This window comes from Pleurodeles waltl, chromosome 5 (assembly GCF_031143425.1).
Source record: "Pleurodeles waltl isolate 20211129_DDA chromosome 5, aPleWal1.hap1.20221129, whole genome shotgun sequence".
Taxonomy (NCBI): Eukaryota; Metazoa; Chordata; class Amphibia; order Caudata; family Salamandridae; genus Pleurodeles; species Pleurodeles waltl.
This window is the reverse complement of record NC_090444.1, coordinates 1,201,612,633-1,201,631,943: the sequence shown is the minus strand read 5'-3', so window position 1 is coordinate 1,201,631,943 and position 19,311 is coordinate 1,201,612,633. Positions and strand designations below refer to the sequence as shown.

At 43.4% G+C, this 19,311-nt stretch overlaps 1 protein-coding gene across 7 annotated transcripts in view; it reads right to left on the bottom strand.

Moving 5' to 3' along the window:
- Positions 1-7,372: 7,372 nt before the first annotated feature.
- The window catches only part of CEP57L1 (centrosomal protein 57 like 1), a 112,550-nt gene continuing 100,611 nt past the window's right edge, over positions 7,373-19,311 (bottom strand). For 3 of the 7 annotated variants that reach the window (XM_069235464.1, XM_069235459.1, XM_069235463.1), the window contains one exon: positions 7,373-7,807. In XM_069235464.1, coding sequence (XP_069091565.1) covers positions 7,577-7,807 — 231 coding nt within the window. In that variant the 3' untranslated portion in view covers positions 7,373-7,576. The remainder of the gene's footprint in view (positions 7,808-19,311) is intronic. The other 4 variants (XM_069235462.1, XM_069235457.1, XM_069235460.1 and 1 more) reach the window with 2 other exon arrangements.

The following is a 19,311-nucleotide window of genomic DNA, read 5'->3' as shown; positions in this document are numbered from 1 at the left end:
TTTTTGCATGAAGTCCCACATGCTGATGCTAATTTGAGGTTAGACGAGGATTCCATATGTCGCACGATGCAATTTGAGATCTTGTTATGCTGACTAAATGTATGCCATTAGTTCATTACAGATTATCGTATTAGTGCTTTGCATTGCCATTATCGAATGCCTTGTGATTCAAATGCTACATAGGTTACACTTGTTTCGACGATATGGACAGCTATTAATGTTCATTTATGTTTATCATTTGGTGTTGAGACACATCTATATCGTGCTAGCTTTGTTAATATAGGGAAATAAATTCACTAACTTTGCAATAAACTGGTGTGGTTATTCCTGGCTGAAAGGTCAGGGTTCGCCGAAATGTATTCTGGATTAATTGTTAAGTGTTATGTTGTTCAAGGTGTTGCTTATGTTCGTTATTGATCATCGATTTGATGTGATTGATCGATTAATAGTACAGAGAGTTCCCACTTAGTCAAAAGATTCATCGGCCTAAAGAGCGTCCGAACGCAGGTAAATTGTTACCACGTTCCGCTCTATCAAGGGTTGAGCTATGGAGCCAGAACCGGCTGTACATGATGATCTTCCCAGTAAGCATGAAGGTGATGGCATAAAGACGCTCCTAGTTCTTTGACACCGCAGAAGAGGCTTGGAAGTGGCTACAAGGCTGGAGAACAGATAGTGGGAGGGGACACACATCACCAAAAGAGCTGAACATCGAGGAGTGATGAGTGGGGGAAGAGGGGAGAAAGGGAAGATCAAGACTAGAGACACCTGAACAGGCAGCAAAGGACCCACGGCCTCCTTAATGGGATATTGGACTAGTGGTTCAGGTGGCAAAATGTCAGAAAGACACTGGCATTGCCGGCGGAGGTATGGACTGCACAAAGGCATACAACACCTACCATTTACAGATGCTCCTTCCATCAGGCAAAGGAAGCAGACCTGGCACCTAGAAGATCAAGTTAAGATTGGGTAAGGGGGAGGGGGCAAGCGTGGTGGTAGTTTTAAACCCACAGTTTGAAGATGTGGTGGGGAGTTTGTATTGGGGTACGGGGACACAGACACGTTTGAGAGACACATATATACACACACACAGACCAGGGAGACCCACAAACATGTTCATACCAAGAGATACCCATGGCTGCCCTGCGACAGAGTGGGTGAAGGACACAGGGGTGAACTCACCATACTTTCATAGAATGTCAATGGACTGGGAATAAGTTGAAGGAGGTGGTCTCATACTACCCCTAAAGACATAACCCCAACTTATACATGTTACAAGAAACTCAACTTATAGGGAACTACTGAGGATTTCTGGGGAAAGGACGATACACACTGCTTGCATACTTGGAATTCACTACGGGATTGGCATCCTGGCATATAAGTCCCTAATGTAATGGTGCACACAAGCATGGACGGAACCAGGGGGCTGCTTTGTAGTGATTAGCATAATCTACGATGAAGAGCTTCTAATGTTAGCTTTCTGGTTTCTCTTGCAGGGCTTCAGCCAAAAGTGCTGGGGAAGATGGAGGACTGGTTAGTCTGCTTACCTGCAGGGTCCACGTTACTAATTTAGGTGGACAATTCAATGGTACAATGCAGGCGAGTGGGGCAGAACGGCACCAGAGGGAGCTGCCAAATTATGCCCCGGGGTGGAGGCACAGACTAGTTGACATGTGGCGAGAGGAAAACCCCACAAATAGAGAATATTCCTACGCAGCGGGCTCAGCTGTGTCCAGGCCCCATATAGACTATACGTTCACATCAGCACAGCAGAGGGCTATTTGGGGCCACACACTACCTGGTGAGAGGTATCTCCTACTATTCCTTCACTGTCTTGCAAATGTGGGCCTTGAGCCGGCAGGCTCCACAGGACTGGAGGCTTGACTCCCAGCATCTAACAAACTGTCACACCAAGGAGTCCCCGAGCACAGCAACAGATCAATATTTCTTGGAAAATTGACATTTGGTGCAAATCAGTATCAACATTTGGGAAACCTAGAAGGCTGCGATTAGGGGGCACCTCATTGTTCCACATCACAGGGAAACGGAAGGAAGGGGACAGGGAGGCCACAGCAGGAGAGGAAAACCTGTGACTATGGGAGGCTGATAACATGAGCAGCCGTGACTCAGAACTCATGCATAAAATTGCCCTCACCAGGGAGGAATATAGATAGTTGGAAGAACAAGAGGCTAACGAAGTGGGAAACAAGGCTGGTAAACTGTTGGCTTAGCTGGAGCGTAGGGAGGACGGCAGGCAATGGGTAACCCAGGTAGAGAATGAAGCGGGAGAAAAGGAGAAAGGTTATGCACAGCAGAGGACATAGCTGAGGCTTTTGCAACACACCTAAAGAACCAATATGAGCCCTGGGCAGAAACAAAGGGGGGACAGTGCCACTCTGACCCCTGCTCTTGAGGCCAAAGACAGACAGATGCTAGATGGTAGCATAGATGTCAGGGAGATTGGAAAGGTGATCGGGCAGCATAAGAGTGGGCAAGGCCCCAGGCTTAAACAGGTTTCCCTCAGACTTTTACAAATGGCTAGAGCAGTGGTTCCCAAACTTTTTTGATCCCCGGCTCCTTTGACCTATTGGCCGTGTTGGCCACGACTCCCCGTTATGTTACTTTTTTGGGCGGGTGGGGGAACGTAATCCCAGCCTGTACCTGTACCTACACTATTTACCGTTTGTCTTCTTTATTCTCTCCTTCACGTTGCTGAAAACCATTTATTGGAAACAATTTTTGTTACAGGGATATTATTAATGGTACTTTGGCGCCCTCCGCTGGTCAGAATAATTAATGCAGGGTGTTTTTTTTCCAATACCACGAGGAAAAGCTACCGATTCAAAGCACCTCCGAGTGGTTTCCAGACTGTGTGCGGCGCCCCTGGCTAGTTTTGACGGCGCACCAGGGAGCCGCGGCGCACAGTTTGGGAACCACTGGCCTAGAGAGTAAGTTGACTGGCCCTTTCAGTGAAGTGTTCTATAGAGGCAAAGAAAGAGGACTCCTTCCCACTCAACCTCTGTACTACGACAATAGTACTGTTCCACAAAGAGGGCCAGCCAGTGGACCACTGTGCTTCTTATCGACCTATTACCCTGCTGAACTTGGAAGTTAAAATTGCGGCGGCCAAGGTGCTGGTGAACGATTGCTCAGAGTCATTCATAAACTAATATCTGCACCAGTTGATATTTATGTCGAATCGGTCCATGTGACAACCTCTGATAGGTGTTTGGGGGTCTTGCAAAGAGGGGGCCCTGGGGCAGCCAGCGGTCCTGCTCGCACTCTATGCTGAGAAGGCTTTTGACTTGAAAGACTAGGGATACCTGTTAATGGTGTTAAAGATCGGGTCTAGACCAGATTTCCTCCTAACCCCCCCGCCCCCCAAAAAAACCAAAAACCTTGGGTACAATTCCAGAATAATGGGCCAATGTCTGGGAGTTTGCCCTTGGCAGATAGACTAGGCAGGAGTGCCACCTCTCGTCACTGCTGTTCGCATTGGAGCCCCTGGCCAACTGGGTAAGGGTAGATGTTCAAATTAAAGTCTCAGGTGGACCCCAGGAGCGGATGACATCCTGCTCTATTTAGCGGATTCAGTTCAATCCATACCCCATATCTTAGACAACTTGAATATATTTGGGGAGTAGTCAAGGCGGTGCATAAATTCAACCAAGTGGGTGGTGGTCTGGCTTGCTCCGTGGCAACCCGTCAGGCTGGGATTGCCCATTACGTTCGTCACCGGAGGGGTTCAGATACCTGGGCATCTATGTAAAGGTGGGTCATGCGGGCTTAAACATTTTTTTTTTTTTTTTTAAATCCCACAACCTGGGGACAGTCCTTCAGGACTATAAAGTGGATGTGGTACCCTGGTGGAAACTTTCACTTTCATTGATGGGCAGAGCTGCCCTATACAAAACAATCCATCTACCAAAACTCCTTTGTATGCTCCAGAACACATCATAGGAGGTGTCAGAGATGGTCTTACAAGAGGTGGACGTGGGAACTAGGCTACTTCCATGAGACTGGGGGAGGTTTGGGGAGGGGGTGGGGGAGGAACCACACATTGTCCTGTGGACGATCACCAGGGGCCCCTACAAGGGAGGAATCGCCCTCTTGGACATAAAGCTGTACCATGGTGAGTCTCAATTTCTGGTCAGTAAAGAGTGGGCATTTAGATCCCAACAAGAACCGGCCCTGCAGGGGGACAGACACCATATGAGACCATGGGGGTTACCTAAGACAGGTGTATAGTGCAGGACGGTTCCCCTTTTGGCCATTCCAAAACAAGTGGTGATTAGAATCTGGAAGAAGGCTACCAAGTGACTGGGATGGGCTGGGAAGCCAGCAATGGAGGCATTCCTCTGGGAATCTGAGATGCTTGCAGGCCTGCAACAGCTAGAGGGATGGAACCAAGGGGACAAGTTAGGGATCTCCGAACTGAGGGGTGGTAGGAGATAGGGGTTCCTCCAGTTTGAAAAATTCCAGACCAATATAAGCTGGCCAACAACCAACAATACAGTACCTACAACTGAAACATGCTCTAGCAGGGTTTAAGAAGGAACACGCGAGGTGGCAGATGAGGCCCTTGGGATATTAAATACTAGCAGCCTCGCAGGTAGACATGTGATGACATAAATCTACAGAACCCTGCTGAACAACAGCCACTCCTCGCTCAGGGAAATGGAGGCACATTAGAGGACGAGGATTGGGTGGGGCATGTTGATATCCAAGGAAAGTAGCAGTCAGAGCGGGGTTCTGCCTAGTATAGTTGAAAATCCTCCACAGAGCATACAACACAAGAACCAGGTTGCACCACATGGGGAAGACAGACAGATAAATGCTGAGAGGCAGTGGACAGTTAGGAATGATACCAGGAGCGGCTCTGGTGGCGGCCCCGGGAGGAGGAGGAGGAGGGGGAGGGGGGGGGGGAATTAATTAAAAAATATATTATAATAATAAAATAAATAAAAAACGTACCTGAATCACCAGCACCACTGAGCAGCTCCTCTTGCCTTCGCTGCAGGCACAGGCTCCCAGCCTGCCCTGTGGCCAATTTAAATACTGCTGTCATCCAGCTGGCATCATCACAGCAGCGTTCAGATTAGTCGGAGCACCCAGCCTCAGTGCTCCAAGGGAGACTTGGCGCATCTGCCTGCTCTCTCCAACCCAGCCACACAGTATGGGGTAGACAGAGCTTAGTGCGCATGTATGTTTGGCTGGCTCGAGATGGCCAGCCAAACATACATGCGCATTGAGGGGGAGGGCTGAGCACTCCCCTTCTGTGCTTGTCACAGCCCATGGGCCTGCCCCTTCTACAATAAAATAATAATTAACATAGTTTGTTGTTTTATTGTCGAAGTTTGGCAGCTGCTGCTGCTGGTGTGGTGGGTGACGCTCCTCCACCCTAGCGGAGGAGCTGTGCCTGAATGCTACTACATACACTGTGGAGCTGTCAGATGGTTAGGTACTACCGGACCAGGTGGACAGCTGGCTCTGAGGTCACTGGAGAAGAAATAACTGTGGACCAGGAATGGAAACCCTTAGCAGAGAGCAGACATTGCATAAGTACACACTGTTGTTGTGGAACACCGGCCTTGTGGATGGAAGAAATATATAGTGCAATTATGGAGCAGCAGAAATACCCTAACTGTGGAACAAATGACAGCCAGCATGGACTGATGTATCCTGGCAGAGAAATCCGTTTACAAAGCCCAGGGTTGCCAGAGGAAATCTGAGAATGTATGTGGCCCGTCACAAGAACACAGAGACCGAGACACTTTCCCATTTGTGGGAGAAAATGAAAGACTGGGGGCAGTGTGAATCCTAGGCCCTGGGAAAATGCACTGTGAACCAACTCCAGAACACTGAAGGGACACGTGGGGGGAATGGGCATTGATCTGTGTATTCATCAAGGGAAGGAGAGAGGTCCCAAAGTGGCTCCAAGACGTGTCGCATTGACTACTGTCATTTTTATGAAATGGAAACTATCAATAAAAAAACGTTTTTAAAAAGAGAATTAGACATGTCAGAGAGGTCTTATGAATTATTTCACAAATAACTAGTTTATAAGGTCCTGCACAATCACCCAAATAAGTCATGGTACGGTGGAAAATGAAGGTATGCAGCCACACAATGGTGGCTAAACGAGATAACTGGAGGTACTGGATGCTGCGCTGAAGCACCACTGATGTAAGCACAAGGTTGTGAGGAAGCACATGGTTAGGAATTATTAGGAAATATTTTCACATTTACAGAGCTGAATGTTTGACTTTATTTTGTGTCAGAAAAAAGGACTGCAACAACATTCTGATTATATAATAATGTGTTGAAAGCATACGTTCAGCTTGTCTTAATGCTATTTATGCAAAAATGCCTTCTCTTTGATGGGTTACCGCCATATGCTTCTTTGTAAACACCGTTAAGTAGATGTGTTTCTTTCAATTTCATCTATAAGAAAGTAACAAGGAAACGTGGGTAATGAACGGGCCTGACGCAACAGGTAAAGCATATCTCATTGAGACTATTACGGTTCTGCAAGCAGCAGAAACCAAAAGGTGCATATGTACTTAAAAGGATATATACATTTTTTTTTAAAAATAGCACACTGTACTCCTCCACTGCCCCCAACATCAGCACATTCGAATAGCGAGTGGACTGTTGGCCCTTACGGACCAATGTAAATTTACACAGGACGATGTGACAAACACAATATAAAACAGCTCTAATTGATAAAAAAAAAAAAAAAAAAAACAAGTACGCACATCTTCATGGCACAAATCATACCTCAGACAGCAAACAGTGCCTAAAACTTTGAGCTTTTATGTTTCCGCGAGCTCACAGGTGTTCTTAGAGAGCAATTACCAGCACTAACCAGGGCAAGCACCACAGCAAACCTACCGTAATGTACAGCAAACACAACTTAATCCACAACAAATCTCCTTTTATGGAGTCTTGATGAGCAGCAGTTAGCTCCCGGGCAACAATCCACTCAACAAACAAACTGCCGTCCATTTGAAGGGCTGTTTTATCAAGTCTTGTAAGCGGTCTACTGCAAAACAAACGCCCCGGGGTGTACTTTAACGCAGCCTAAAACACTTCACACATCTGTCACTTAGGATATCAGCCAGCAGGTCCAAACTGAAAAGAATAAAAGAAAGGCTGCTTTGGAAACTGCTGCCATGGGAATTATGTTCTAAACACCGACCTCGTAGTGCTGTGCAACAATACACTCATTAAGTTTTGTCTGAAATGGGAGATATTTCTTAAGCATGGATTATCTTCTGTTTACTAAAGGACTGAACGGAATGCTTTTCAAAAGCACATTAGCTCCATTTACGACCAAATAAAGTAAGAACGCAGATTTTAGAAAATCACAGAAAAATCTCTTTAGTAATAAAACATTTATTAATTTAAAAAAATCGTAATTCTGCATTACAAAGAAAAATAAAATAAAAGTGCAGCAGATCTAGGTCAAATTTAAATATCCTCATCTTAAATATAACATGAAAAATAAAGCAAGAACATTTCAAATAAAATTATATTTAAATAAAAGTGCGTAGCAGACTTAAAAAAAAAAATCTTATTTCTCCCACATGATGTCCTCTTTCTTCAAGGTCATTTGAAGTTTTTTGAAATTTTTCAACAGCTGGAGGGAGCTCGGGCTTTCCTTTACAGATATTCCTTTACTGGGCGCTGTTCTTCTTCTTGGACTGACAAGTAGCTCCTTATTTCCACTTGGTCGCTCTGCTTTGTGTTTGGAGACAGTTGAGCTCTTCTTTGCTTTTTGAGCTCTCAGTTTTAATTTCTTGACCTAAAAGGAAAGACAGGAAAGAATTTACTCTGGACAGTACTATTCGTAGCTTTCAGAGCTGGCAGCCCGCCCAGTATTTTATTTACTATTCTAGGTATGTGTAGAGCTCAGCAAGCTGCGATCGAACTACCCTATCACACAGGTGAACATGATCCCTTTCACAGATAAGACATGCATCTAATAAGGTATACACACTGAAGAAAACACCATGTGTTTTCGGGTTTTGGCAATTAAGTGATCTGTGCAGCTAATACTGCAGTTTGAATACTGCAAATCCTAATACACAAGAATTCCACAACAAAGTAAATGCTTCTCAATGCGTTGTACATCACATATCTAGAAGTAGGACACAGAACCGTGCAACACCCCTTTGATAAACTTGTATTCACGCGCATATTGTATAGAACAAAGCATTAAACAACCTATGTCCAGACTATCCAAGATGCTAGTTTATAGCAGTAAATACAACGAGATGTGCTAAAACCAGGGTAAATTAGCATCTCAAATTAAGAACCACTTTATATGAAGCTCATCAACTGGAATACCCCAGCCATAGAAATTTAGTCAGAGTAAATTCAAACAGGATGAAAACCATATTCAACTCAAAAGTCAAACTGGAAATTAAATAACTAAGTGCGATGATATTTGCACTCTGGAACGAAAAAGCCATAAGACTAAACTAATGTTTACTTCCAAGGGTGAGATTTTAGTTAACAAAGGCCCAACTACACATCCCTACAAAACTAGCAAAAACAAGTTGTAAAAGTAGATGCCTTAGGAAATAAATAAATAAAAATAGTTGCCGACACAGTAGCCTTACTTCTCCTTAATACTGGTTATAAAACAAATATCAACTTCGGAACAGCCAGCCACATGACAAAGGTTAGGAAAGCATCCTGTTCACATCTTTCTTAGCACAAGTCTGTCATATCGGTGGTAATGAACAGAGTTCAATCCTTTCTCTATCCAGCCGTCTGGAATGGATGAATTTGCCCATTTGCATGGCGCAGTCAACTGACTGAGACAATTACATTTGTTTGTATGGACACTGTTCAGATAGTGTACAAACGAAAGCGTGTGCAGTCACCTACAACTGCTTGAGGCAGTGAGATTGCATCATATTAGCCATACAGGAGAGCACGTTTCCATACCAAAGAACCGCTTTACACATGAAAAAATGATTCCCAAGTCCTTACCCTGAGAGGGCCCTGGAAACACCAACTTCCCATGCCAGAGCCAAAGTGATTTGTTTGATTTTAGACGTTCTTGCGGCAACAGATCCTTATTTCTGGATGACTGACTTGACACATTAATGAGATGTGGTTAACAATAATGTGATACCATCTGAAAAATTATCCCCATCATGTGTATTTAAAATTTCAGGCTTGGATATTACAGCTTTTACTTATGCCTCCTACTCACCATAAAATTGAAACAATGTAATTAGCTTATGTGAACTTATTGCATTATGGATTGATCACGGGTGACTGCTTTTTCTTCCTACTTTCTTTCTCATTCAAGGAATGTAAATTAATCACCATAATGTGTTCTTTTATAATACCTTTGTGCTTGATCACTGGCATTGACAATGTTAAAAAAATTATTGTTGCAATCTATTCACTTTCAGTTCCCTAGTTCATATTAGGTGACAGTCTCAAACAGTTTACAAAGGAGGTCATGTGTGGTAATAATTGTTGTTTGTATTTGCATTGGTGGTCCAGGGACAGAGCGATTTACAAGGATCAAACACCTGAATGTGTATTTTGAACAATGTCAAAGCACCGTGCATTGGTCTTCGGGGACACCGTTAGAAAATATAAAACAAAGCATTTGAGCAGTTTCCTGCATAAGAATATGTTAGAAGTGCATCCACTGTAGAATGGAAGACAGTTCCGCTCCAATATCAATGGAACCACAAAGTGTTTATGCTTCTTACACGCCTTTTTGTAGGGTCGCGCAAGCGCTCTGGCCTGTTGCAATCTCCCTGTGGGCTTTTAAGCACCCCCAATCTTGCTATTCATTCTTTGTTGTGCTGGTCTTAAATGCTTTATTTTTATTAGTGCATTTGTGAAATGTCCCTCCTTTGTGTGCTGAGTTGACCTCTCAGGCGATTTGACTAAGTGAACATTTTTGTTGGCCATCACACTACATCATGCTTCCTCCTGTTAGAGTATGATGGCCCTCCTCCAGTTTCAGATTACCTTTCACCCCAGCTGCGATTCTTCCTAGACATTCACGCAGGGAGCCATTAACTCTTGCACTCCTGCTCAGGGGGGCCGTGACGCTTTGAATGGATTGCTTTTATGAACTGTTTTACTTTTCATTTTCAATTTATGTGACAAGAAAAGTCCAATGAGGAATTTACAATGCTGATAGCTCTAACTGGAGCAAACGCAAGACCTATTGCATTGCAAATGTTTGTTACATTTTTTGAACAAATACAAAAGATGGCTAGACACGGTAAAGAGACTTTCAAGGAGTGTAGCAAAACCGCCTGTTCTACAAGGTCACTCCAGATTGTTTACCTTTTCTGGAGCCCATTTTTGAAGGCTGGAGGACTCTGTGCCCACTGCCAGGGCTAAACAGTACTAATGTACCTGTGCTTCACCTCCCCATTTGACTTATTTAACTGTTCTGTAAGGCCATTGTAAATTGAACCTATACAATACAGCAATGCAATGGCATTTATAGAGTACACAGCTACTCCTGAGGGAGCGTCCCTGACCTAAAAGCAGGACTGCCCAAGAAAAACAGATAAGCATATTAGACACCTGACCCAGGCATTAAACAGGTTGGTCAAGATTTTCCTAAAGATCTTTTACGAGGGAGCAAAATGAAAGCTGAATGGAGGCAAATTTCTCATTTTTGCCATCAGAAAAGGAAAGGTTCTCCCACCACGCCTCACCCTGTGAACCCTTGCAATTTGCAGGAACCTCTGCGAATTAGACCTGAGGGATCTACTCTGACTGTAGGCCTGGAGTCTGCATCTCAAATACTGAGGGCCCCTTGTTCTCCAAAGCCCTACAGGCGAAGATTAGAGCCTTAAAATGGATACTGCTGATTACAGGAAGCCAATGCAGTTGGCAAAGGTAAATGGACACAGATTGACATATCAGGACTTTAAGAATGAGGAGTTCTAAAGCATTTTGAATAACCTGCTCCTGTTGCAGAAGGTAAGCTGGCAAGCCTGGGTAAAGACTGTTGGTGTAGTCTAGTCTAGCAGTGAGTAGGGCATGGACAATTGTCTTACGGGATATCACAGGAACCAGATGTTGCACCCTTCTAAGGGACTTCAGTGTAGCAAAGCAGCCAGCACTGATTTTTCACTTGAGGTTCAAAATATAGCTGAAAAGATATAGATGCCTACATTTCTGACACAGGAAGAAGAGGAGAGAGAAGCCCCAAACTCAGACAGCCACCAGCTAAGAGAGTCAGGGATTGAGTTTAGGATTTCTGTTTTATTGGAAATAAATTTGAGGCAGCTTTCGTCCAACGAGACTCTTACTGCTTTAAGGCTGTCCTTGAAGGCCTTATGGGCGTCAGGAGCCTTATCCTGGAAGGAGAGCTGAAGCTGCATGTCATCAGGGGATGGAATTAAATTACCTTCAAACCCCATGATTCAACCAGCTTAGCCAGGGGTGTTTCAGGTAGACATTGAAACGTTGAACTGGAGAGGGTTGGGTCTTTAAAAAAAAAAAAAAAAAGGGGAGAAAGAAACACTGCCTGAGATCTACCCTCCAAATACGAACTGATCCAGGCCAGAGCATTCCCTTGAATTTGAATCTTATCTAGTCTGTTCAGCAGGATGAAATGCAAGACCGTGTCAAATGCCGATGACAAGTCTAAAACAACAACCATAGCTGACACACCCCAATCAAGGTTGAGCTTGATAAATTCCGATTCCTTCAGTAAGGCGGACTCAGTGCTGTAGCCTGTCCTAAAGCCAGACTACCTATCGGGAAGGAGGGCATTACATTCCTGGACAGCCAGCTCAGTTTATTGACTGCCCCCCTTTTCCAGCATCTTGATTGCAGCAGGAAGGAGGGAGATTGGTCGAAAATTACTGAGCACTTGGGAGCTGCATTCATTTTTTTGTTTGTTTTTAGCAGAGGATACAGGAGAGCTTATTTTCACTTCTTCGGATAAATTGACTGCAAGGATGCATTCAGTAATCTATTAAGAATAGGATTAACAATTGTCGAGACTGACTTCAGAATGTCGGGTGGGTGGCAACAGTCCTGGGGCGAGCCAGACTTCCAGTTAGACAGTTGCATGGCTGATTTCTCCAGTGAGATAGGCTCAAAATCTCTCAACCCTGGGACTGTAGGAGGCACCTTCTCTAAGGTAACTAGGGAAACGTATTGCAAGTTATTGGTCATATATAGTTTGCTGTGTATATATTGGGAAATATGCCTTTGCTGCGTATAAAAAGTAAACTGTTAGACTTTTATATATTCATAAGCAGCCCCTGAAGTGTGCCTCAAAAGCCCACAGACCTGGGTGAAATTATGTAAAAAAACAAAAAAGTGCACAACGTATTGGGGTTAGTGAGCTCTCACAGTGAAGTAATAACCAACAGCTATTTCACTATATTGGCCTTGGTAGACTTTGTGTGGGATTAAAATCTTTACTTTCTACCTATGCTTTGGAAAGTGCTAGAAAAATGCTCCTAAGTTATTTCCTGCTTAGTTTTTTGTATTTGACTCAATGGTGAAATCAGATTTTTGATAACAAGCATTAAAATAGGTTTATGAAAATGTACTTCAGGCTAACTGAGCTAGAACTGGTTTAAAACTAGCTTTGCCACTTATCACACACCCACAGCTGGAATATATCCCCTTGCCTGGGACAGTTAGACTCACAGGACAATGACTTGTTTCTGGAGACAGAAAAAAAGCTAACTGCTGACAATTTAGTGAGGAATACCTATCTGGGGGTGGACTGGACCAGTTGACAGAAGAAAAGGCAGCTTCAGCACTATCTTTTTTGACTTGGAGATGTCAGCAAAGGATTGCCTTGTTTATGTCCAGGGTCCCCCTGGACAGAAAGGCTCAAGCTACATTAGGAAGGAAAACTAGTTCAGGCTTTGTCGGATAAGGGTGTGGACACAAGAAGATGAAGGCAGGCTTGTGTGGTGGGAAGAAGAATCTTGACTTCTGATGGAAGGACTTGCACAAAGAATCAAGGATTCTTAAATCCTGCTAGCACTCAGGGGCTGAAAATGCTCTCCAAAGGTCAAGTGGCTGGCCCCCTGTTCGATTTTTTTTTAACCTGGCGTCTTTTTGCTCATTATATTGTTTTCTAGTTTTATAAATCGGTTTGGGAATTTTATTGCTCTGTGTCCTTAATTTAAAATGGTTAGTACTGCTTGAAGGTAGCCAGCTTTTCTCTAGGGATTACCAGCTGCTTGTGCCATAGCTAACATGGGTTGAGCAGAGATTCTCAGAACTGTGCTTTGACATAACCAGAGTGAGGTTATTGTGTTGGTAGGAATGCCGCTCTCCCAAATTAATAACCCATTCCTGACAGTATATTTTTAACTTCTCTAATCTTAAACTAGAGAAATTAGTAACCATCGCAATTTACTGATCTGGCCATCTCTCTGAATCCTTGTTTTACATTGGCACAGACATTTTCATTTAAATCTGCCCCTATACATTGTTTCTCCAAACTGATAAATTTGGGGTACCTTTCTACATGTGTATTCCCAAACTCTACACTAGCCTCTAATTTTCCGATTAAACACTTCACCCATGCCTGGAAGAAAAGACTTCTCATTGCTGACTTTAATCTGCAAATTCCAATCTTACTTTTGTTTCTGTGAGAAGGTCATCAATATTACATAAGCGCTTAAATTCATCATAAAAGCTACCCATGTGAAGGCAACTTGGTGCAGCGTAGAAAGGTGCAAAATTAGTGGTTCGTTCCAGAACCCAAGGGAAAAAGGTTAAAAAAAAAAAAAAACTCAATGCGGAATTACTGAAGATTCATATGCATATCTCTATTTAGATACAAAAAGTGCTGCAGCAAGTGACACTTCACAGTCCCAATGTATTCATCCATTGCAGTATAAAATGAGCTCTTTGTGGTAACTGGGGAACTTTGAACATCCCTGGATGTGAAGACCACTTCACCTGGGCAGTAGGGTCAGGTTCATAAGAGCATGTAAGGGACCATCCACATTTTGCATGATAGACACTTTCTACTATATTTTTGAGCATCAGAACAAATGCAAATTAACTGAAGTTTTCATGGATATATGTGTTGTTAAGGATACCTTTGGATGATCATGACCATCTACTTATAGTGAAATGGTGAGTGCATAACTGTGGATGGCTGCGGCTCACACAAAAACTAGACCCTGCACCCCATTTCCCTCTCTTCTCTCCTTTCTTGGACCCTAGTCTTGCGTGTCAGGGAAACATACAATTTCAAATGAGATCACAATTGTCTGATTGTACCTGCCTAGACAGATACTCAAAAATGAGATGTTCAAGGAAGGCAAGACCTTCCCATCACACAAGCCCTCAGACCAAAAAAAAAAAAAAAAAAAAAAAAAAAAAAAAAACACACCACACACCCTTTGCCACAACTTGGTTAATAGGAAATGCAAACTTTAAAAACTCACGGCCATCAGTGCTTAAATTGCACTAGTGGTGAGCACCACCACTTTTACATGGACTGGGTGAAGAATTTGAATGAAATGAGATTAACAAAAGTGGTCCAGATCTCTCTGAAAGTGCCTGCTTTGTGCTGCAGTGTCAGCTTTTTCATTACCATACCACCACTTTTACAGGGTCTGGGTGAAGAAAAGGTCTTGCTTTTCTGCCTCCACATTTCAACTTCCAAATTGAACCGGAGAAGAACTGAAATTGCACCGGGGAGGGGAAGGAGGAGGAGGTGGAGGAGGGGGAGGGGGATGAGGAGTGGGGGGGGGGTAATTAAGGATTGTGTCCCTCCCAGGATCAAAGAAAGTCTATTGGATGCCCCAACAGGTAAGACCCCAGTGGCATCTGTCATAGTGTGCATCAGTATCTCCTATTGATGGGTATCATTTGTGTATGAGCTAGTAGGAAATATATGCAGTACTTTGAGGTATTTTGGGAATGTCAGCTTAAAGAATTTGAATGAAATGAGATTAACAAAAGTGGTCCAGATCTCTCTGGAAGTGCCTGCTTTGTGCTGCAGACTGAGTGTCAGCTTTTTCATTACCATACCACCACTTTCAAAAGGACTGGGTGAAGAAAAGGTCTTGCTTTTCTGCCTCCACATTTCAACTTCCAAACTGAACCGGAGGAGAACTGAAATTGCACTGGGGGGGAGAGAATTAAGGATTGTGTCCCTCCCAGGATCAAAGAAAGTCTATTGGATGCCAATTTAACAAGTAAATGCAGAGTGAGATAAAGGAAGAAATACTGCAGCAGTCTTCAGGGAGAAAGTACACAATGGTGCATCAATATACTGGTCTTTTCACTGTATTGTCAATCCTGCTTCTATCTCCCGGAAACAGAATGAAAATAAAAAAAGTCTGCTTCCCTTACTCAAACCCACCAGAAAGTATGAATCCCAGTGAAGGAGAGCAGCAAATTGTGAGGGTGCAAACATCATGATTGCAATGTAGTGTGAAAACATACTCAAAATGTGTTGTATTTATATACACTCCTGAAAAGGAATGCTAGTAACCATATATGTAATTGCACATGTATTCACTGTTATTAAAATATGAATGTTATTCTCTGTTTGACGCTTTCAATGGCATTGAATTATATATCAATTTGGTTTATTGTGAAAGTTTCAGAATTTACAATTCTACTGCTTACATCCTGGTGACAGGTGTGGTGAAGAAAAACAAACATGCATTGTCAAGTATCCAACTTACCCCTCAACACACTAACACTAGTGTGCGCAGAACTACAACAGGCAGCAGATCATTCTCACACCTCGCCAAGACGTGGAACACTCTTCCCACCCACCTGCGTCAGACCAAAGACATCCTTACCTTCAGGAAACTTCTCAAGACGTGGCTGTTTGAGCCTTGAGACCCTCACGGGTGAGTAGTACGCTTTACAAATTCCTGATTAACACTACAGGGAGTGCAGAATTATTAGGCAAATGAGTATTTTGACCACATCATCCTCTTTATGCATGTTGTCTTACTCCAAGCTGTATAGGCTCGAAAGCCTACTACCAATTAAGCATGTTAGGTGATGTGCATCTCTGTAATGAGAAGGGGTGTGGTCTAATGACATCAACACCCTATATCAGGTGTGCATAATTATTAGGCAACTTCCTTTCCTTTGGCAAAATGAGTCAAAAGAAGGACTTGACAGGCTCAGAAAAGTCAAAAATAGTGAGATATCTTGCAGAGGGATGCAGCACTCTTAAAATTGCAAAGCTTCTGAAGCGTGATCATCGAACAATCAAGCGTTTCATTCAAAATAGTCAACAGGGTCGCAAGAAGCGTGTGGAAAAACCAAGGCGCAAAATAACTGCCCATGAACTGAGAAAAGTCAAGCGTGCAGCTGTCACGATGCCACTTGCCACCAGTTTGGCCATATTTCAGAGCTGCAACATCACTGGAGTGCCCAAAAGCACAAGGTGTGCAATACTCCGAGACATGGCCAAGGTAAGAAAGGCTGAAAGACGACCACCACTGAACAAGACACACAAGCTGAAACGTTAAGACTGGGCCAATAAATATCTCAAGACTGATTTTTCTAAGGTTTTATGGACTGATGAAATGAGAGTGAGTCTTGATGGGCCAGATGGATTGGCCCGTGGCTGGATTGGTAAAGGGCAGAGAGCTCCAGTCCGACTCAGACGCCAGCAAGGTGGAGGTGGAGTACTGGTTTGGGCTGGTATCATCAAAGATGAGCTTGTGGGGCCTTTTCGGGTTGAGGATGGAGTCAAACTCAACTCTCAGTCCTACTGCCAGTTCCTGGAAGACACCTTCTTCAAGCAGTGGTACAGGAAGAAGTCTGCATCCTTCAAGAAAAACATGATTTTCATGCAGGACAATGCTCCATCACACGCGTCCAAGTACTCCACAGCGTGGCTGGCAAGAAAGGGTATAAAAGAAGGAAATCTAATGACATGGCCTCCTTGTTCACCTGATCTGAACCCCATTGAGAACCTGTGGTCCATCATCAAATGTGAGATTTACAAGGAGGGAAAACAGTACACCTCTCTGAACAGTGTCTGGGAGGCTGTGGTTGCTGCTGCACGCAATGTTGATGGTGAACAGATCAAAACACTGACAGAATCCATGGATGGCAGGCTTTTGAGTGTCCTTGCAAAGAAAGGTGGCTATATTGGTCACTGATTTGTTTTTGTTTTGTTTTTGAATGTCAGAAATGTATATTTGTCAATGTTGAGATGTTATATTGGTTTCACTGGTAATAATAAATAATTGAAATGGGTATATATTTTTTTTTTGTTAAGTTGCCTAATAATTATGCACAGTAATAGTCACCTGCACACACAGATATCCCCCTAACATAGCTAAAACTAAAAACAAACTAAAAACTACTTCCAAAAATATTCAGCTTTGATATTAATGAGTTTTTTGGGTTCATTGAGAACATGGTTGTTGTTCAATAATAAAATTAATCCTCAAAAATACAACTTGCCTAATAATTCTGCACTCCCTGTAGTATGCTGTGTTTGCCACTACCACCACTCCCATCTGGTAAGAGCCAGTGGCATCAAGAATTTGAATGAAATTAGATTAACAAAAGTGGTCCAGATCGGTCTGAAAGTGCCTGCTTTGTGCTGCAGACTAAGTGTCAGCTTTTTCATTACCATATCTGTGGAGCCAGTCAGTGTGATATGGGGAGCAATCACAACCCCAGAAAGAAAGGATAGCCTGATGCCCGGCACACAGTGCTAGGGCTCATTGCAGGACCCTCAGATTATAGAGGAAATGTTAACCAGCTGGGCAAACCCGGTAGTATGTAAGCTTGGAAACAAGGAATCTGGGTATCAAAGGGTTTGTCTATATCATGTAGGACCTTCTCCCGGTATCAGTTCAATTTTGGACAGTTTCACAGAAGGTGGAGCAAGGTCCCTGTAGCGCCACAGTACCGCCAACAGTCCTTGCTTCTTTCTGGGACCAAATTCTGTAGATGTGCCGGGGCCTGGTAGCAATACGTGACTATCTTAGACTGTTTCCCTGCTGTAGGCATTGTATGCCCAGTGTCGTGTACAATAGCAAACCTCTTCCTATTCTTTAGGAGAGTGTTCTCCCTAGTTCATCTTCCCACTGTTTCTGACCCACTGTTTTTTCCTTTGAAAGTGTACTGTGCCAGTAATGCATATATTTCAGTGATAAGTTGCTTATTATCTTTCACCAAGATCCATCTCTCAAAGGTTGTGAGGGGTTGATGTGCATGAAGGGTGAATGGCCCAATGTCTGATCTGAAAGTATTGCATACAATAGGACTCCTGCAACCCATAATTAGATTTCAACTATTCGAAGGAAATAATCCCTTCCATATCAACTAGCTTGCCAAGACACTTGCAGTCAGAGTGTTGCCATTGAGAGAAAATTTCTGTCACAAGACCAAGAGCTAAGTCAGGGTTAGCAATAATTGTTTCCATCACCAATGGCACCAACCCTTTCTTTTCCGACACACTGTCCCAAACCACCAGGGTAGTTTTAGTTATGTGGGATGAGTATAGGCCCCCAGAGCCAATGCTTCAGAGGTACCCATGGAAGCCTCCAAATGTATGTGCCTACAATGGCCCGATTCATTAAAGATCAATTTATTTCCGATTCCGTCCTGCTCCCATTCAACCATAGATCACACTTGAGAAGCCTGGCAGGGTTTCCAACATCTCATAGTACTAAGTACCCCCTTCACAACAGATCTATAGGTCCATTTGTGGTGCATGCAGGGTCTTTTTCCATCCCTCACAAATTTGTTTAGCATTGTTTGCATTGCCTTCACGGTATTGTGGGGGAGAGGAGGATGTAGTGGGATCATTTGAAAAGGAAATAGTATTTTAGGCAAAGTATTCATCATTAAGGCAGCAATCTGACACTGTAAGGAAAAATAATATTGCACCCAGAAAGATAGATCCTGCTTCACCTGCCTGAGAAGCAAGCAATAATTAATGGGCATTGTTATTAAGGGATTTGTAGGAATCTGTATACCAAAATATGGGACTGAAGACTTCGCCAAAACTGGGAATGTGGGTTTTGCTGGTGGAGAGAGATTGATGATCTGCAACTTCTGTAAGTTAATTGTAAATCTTGATTTATCTCAGAAACATTGGAGTGCATCAATCATGGCGGGCGGGAAAAGTCAATGTGAGTGGCTATCATGGCATCAGCCGTAAAGCTTTCCTGAGGCCCACGCAACTCAGGAGCTCTAGAGCCAAAGCTGAAAGCCAGTCTTAAATCAGAAAGACCAGAAAGCTACCAAAACAACATCTCTAGGTTACAATGAAGAAACAGATTGTAGAATACCCCAATGAATCAGTCAAAAGGGTTGGGAAGTAAG